Genomic DNA, 4,292 nt, shown 5'->3' on the forward strand with positions numbered 1-4,292 from the left:
CTGAGCTGCTCTCCCTGGGACCAGCACCTGTGGCCACTCCATGACATCACCCAGTGTGCTCAAGACCTGAGCCACTTGTTCTACCCATTGCCAGTAGCTCTCAGTGTGGGAGTTCCCAGAGGTCCTCAGACCCAGGTGTGCCCCCTCCTTGCTCCCACTTGCTAGTGCTTGAGGGTCCTGGGGTGGGGTCCTGTAATTCAGGCCTCTCAGCCATAGGGAAGGTACTAACTGTAAGCATGACATTGTTGTGTCTGATCTCTCCCACTGCCCCAGGGTTGCTCAGTATCTGCTGGGCCCAAAGGCTGGCTGCCAAACCCTCAACCCACTCATGGCCTTGGGAGCCCAAGGAGGACATGAGGAGCAGGCACAACCTCTGCAGAGCACCGATAAGATGGGCAAAGGGACGTGCCACTTCAGGCCCAGCGGCCTTGGGAGCTCTGCCCTTGGGAATCTGGAGTCCATGCCTGCTCCAGAATGGATCTGGGGCTTCATACTTACTGGGCAGGGGGGTAGTAAGGGAGGTTGAGCCTGGGACTGGCTCAGGCGGCAGACTCAGCCACAGCGATGATGTTCTATCAGAGCTTCTGACTGCGCTGCTCAGGACCCAGCTTCTAAGAGTACATTTCACAGCCCCAGAGGCGTTTCTGGAGCTGGTTATCCCTGTGTCCCCATCCCTGCAGTGCTGGGGCAAGCCTCCTGGACCGAGGGAAGGACGAGGAGAGGGGAGGAGACGACGAAAGGGGTCAGAGCAGCGATTGGAGCCGCGAACTGGAAGCGCCTTAAAGAGACTGCGCGGTCCCCGCCCCCCTTTCCGCCAGCCTCAATGAATTAAAGCTGTGTTTCCCAAACTTGCCTGATCATAAGAATCCTCTCCGGCCCTAGTTAAAAGATACAGGTTCCCGAAAGCACCTCCCTTCCATATTCTGATTCAGTGAGTCTGCGGGTGGAGTCGAGGAATCTGTGATTTTAACACGCTCCCCACGTGATTCTCGGGAACAAGCAAGTTTGGGAAATATTGAATTAAAGGAAACCGGGCCTGGCTGCATAAGCGGCCTCCGCTAGGGGGCTACGGCGGCGGGAGTATTCCCGGGGGCGTCGCCTGCTTCCGCCGCCGCCTCCTTCAGTGAAAGTCCCTTTTGGGTCCAGCTGCCACAGCCACCGCGCTCCCTCAGGCCGGGCGGGGGACACCCCAGGTCTGCGTGGCCCCCGCACCGCCACGCCCAGTGGCCGCCCGAACCCGGCAAGCAGGGGGAGGAGTCGCCGCCAGTGGAGGCGGAGGAGGTAGAAGAGGCGGAGACGGCGGAGACGGCGGCGGAGAAGGCGGAGAGGAAGGTGGACACAGAGGCTAAGGTGGAGGGGAAGGTGGAGGCGGCGGGGAAGGTGGACGCCACCGACAAGGTGGAGGCGGTGGGGAAGGTGGACGCCACCGGCAAGGTGGAGCCGGAGGAGGAGGGTCCAGGCCGCGGGGTTGAGCTCAAGCTGGAGCCCGAACCCGAGCCGGTACGGGAGGCAGAGCAGGATCCAAAGGGGGAGCCAAAGCGGGAGCCGAAGCAGGAGCTGGAGGATGAGAACCCAGCACGGAGCGTCGGTGGCGGCAGCAACAGCGACGAGGTTCCTGCCCCCACCCTTCCCTCTGACCCCCCGCGGCTCCCTGATCCCTCTCCTCGGCGCAGTCGTGCCCCTCGCCGCCGACCCCGGCCGCGGCCTCAGACCAGACTCCGTACCCCGCCGCAGCCTAGGCCACGGCCCCCGCCCCGGCCCCGGCCCCGGCGCGGCCCTGGGGGCGGATGCCTGGATGTGGATTTCACTGTGGGTCCACCAGGCTGTTCCCACGTGAACACCTTTAAGGTGGGAGAGAACTGGAGGCAGGAACTGCGGGTGATCTACCAGTGCTTCGTGTGGTGTAGAACCCCAGAGACCAGGAAAAGCAAGGCAAAGTCGTGCATCTGCCATGTGTGTGGTACCCACCTGAACAGACTCCACTCTTGCCTTTCCTGTGTCTTCTTTGGCTGCTTCACAGAGAAACACATTCATGAGCACGCTGAGACAAAACAACATAACTTAGCTGTAGACCTTTACTATGGAGGTATATACTGCTTTATGTGTAAGGACTACGTATATGACAAAGACATTGAGAAAATTGCCAAAGAAGAGCAAGGAGAAGCTTTGAAATTACAAGCCTCCATCTCAACCGAGGTTTCTCACCAGCAGTGTTCAGTGCCTGGCATCGGTGAGAAATACCCAACCTGGGAGACAACAAAACCCGAGTTGGAACTGCTGGGACACAACCCAAGGAGGAGAAGGATCACCTCCAGCTTTACCATTGGTTTAAGAGGACTAATCAATCTTGGCAACACGTGCTTTATGAACTGTATCGTCCAGGCTCTTACCCACACTCCAATCTTGAGAGATTTCTTCCTCTCTGACAGGCACAGATGTGAAATGCCAAGTCCGGAGTTGTGTCTGGTCTGTGAGATGTCTTCGCTTTTTCGGGAGTTGTATTCTGGAAACCCATCTCCTCATGTTCCCTATAAATTACTGCACCTGGTATGGATACATGCACGGCATTTAGCAGGGTACAGGCAACAGGATGCCCACGAGTTTCTCATTGCGGCATTAGATGTCCTGCACCGGCACTGCAAAGGTGATGATGCTGGCAAGGCGGCCAACAATCCCAACCACTGTAACTGCATCATAGACCAAATCTTCACAGGTGGCCTGCAGTCTGATGTCACCTGTCAAGCCTGCCATGGTGTCTCCACCACGATAGACCCATGCTGGGACATCAGTTTGGACTTGCCTGGTTCTTGCACCTCTTTCTGGCCCATGAGCCCAGGGAGGGAGAGCAGTGTGAATGGGGAAAGCCACATACCGGGCACCACCACGCTCACAGACTGCTTGCGAAGGTTTACAAGGCCAGAGCACCTAGGAAGCAGTGCCAAAATCAAATGTGGTAGTTGCCAAAGCTACCAGGAATCTACCAAACAGCTCACAATGAATAAATTACCTGTTGTTGCCTGTTTTCATTTCAAACGGTTTGAACACTCGGCCAAACAGAGGCGCAAAATCACTACGTACATATCCTTTCCTCTGGAGCTGGATATGACACCGTTTATGGCCTCAAGTAAAGAGAGCAGGATGAATGGACAGTTGCCCCTGCCAACCAGTAGTGGAAATGAGGAGAATAAGTATTCCTTGTTTGCCGTGGTTAATCACCAAGGAACCTTGGAGAGTGGCCACTATACCAGCTTCATCCGGCATCACAAGGACCAGTGGTTCAAGTGTGATGATGCTGTTATCACCAAGGCCAGTATTAAAGACGTTCTGGATAGTGAAGGGTATTTACTGTTCTATCACAAACAGGTCCTGGAACATGAGTCAGAAAAAGTGAAAGAAATGAATACGCAAGCCTACTGAAGTGACACACAGACCTACCTGTAATGGAAGATGATGACACCTATACTACAACTGGCATTGAGATTTAAAGGACCTATATGCATGGCCCATGGGCCTGACAGAGTAAGAATTGAACAGTACCCAGTGTCTAAAAGGTTCCGATTGGAAGAGAAATAGGAGGGGCTGGAGAAGAGGCTCTAGTCTAAGCAGTCACTTAAAGGAAAATTAAATGGCAGGAACATTTGGGTAAGGAAGGCAGGGAGATCCTGACACTGGTACATGTCCTATATTCCTCCAAAAGATTGTGTGGGAAAGTGTGGGGTGGGAGGGGGGGTTGGTGTGTGTGTGGGGGTGTGCCCTTGTAACCGTAAAACATCTTTTTTCATGGGTGTTTCAGCTTCAACTGACTGATCACATAACAGTTATATGTTTGAGGGGGAAAAGAAAAGCTTTTACAAATGTAGCCCATTACATATATGGGTATGAAAGTGGAAAAGTGGAGGAGGCAGGGATATCTCATTGACAAACACCTTTGCCAGTTTCTTTGTATTTGTGATTTTTTTGTGCTATTAAATGCAGTATTAAAAAAAGAAAAGCCCACAAGGGCTAGTGAAAAGAGAAGAAAGAAGGGGGCTTGTATAAGGGGAGCAATGGCTTCAGTAATAGAGCAGACAAGAAATACTGTAACATAAATAACCCACACAGACAGGCCTCAGTTAAGAGTATTGTGTGTGAGTGTTTTTTAAAAAGCTGTATGATATACTTGAGCAAATCAATGAACCTCTTTGCGATTGTTTTCTGATCTGTACAATGCAGATAATTCCCACCTTAAAGGGTTATTGTTAAAGATAAAATGATATAAAATGTGTCAAAGTATAAAGTAAAAGGCTTGGAAC

At 52.9% G+C, this 4,292-nt stretch overlaps 1 protein-coding gene across 1 annotated transcript; it reads left to right on the forward strand.

The window, feature by feature from the left end:
- The first annotated feature begins 328 nt into the window (after positions 1-328).
- On the forward strand, positions 329-3,710 carry USP27X (ubiquitin specific peptidase 27 X-linked). The gene is made up of 3 exons (XM_090264100.1): positions 329-512; positions 681-742; positions 1,063-3,710. Exons 1-3 carry the CDS (start codon positions 329-331, stop codon positions 3,415-3,417), a joined length of 2,601 nt encoding a protein of 866 aa, XP_090120226.1. The 3' UTR covers positions 3,418-3,710.
- The last annotated feature ends 582 nt before the right edge of the window (positions 3,711-4,292 follow it).

Source organism: Furipterus horrens, unplaced genomic scaffold, assembly GCF_987537825.1.
Source record: "Furipterus horrens unplaced genomic scaffold, mFurHor1.1.pri manual_scaffold_17, whole genome shotgun sequence".
Lineage (NCBI taxonomy): Eukaryota > Metazoa > Chordata > Mammalia > Chiroptera > Furipteridae > Furipterus > Furipterus horrens.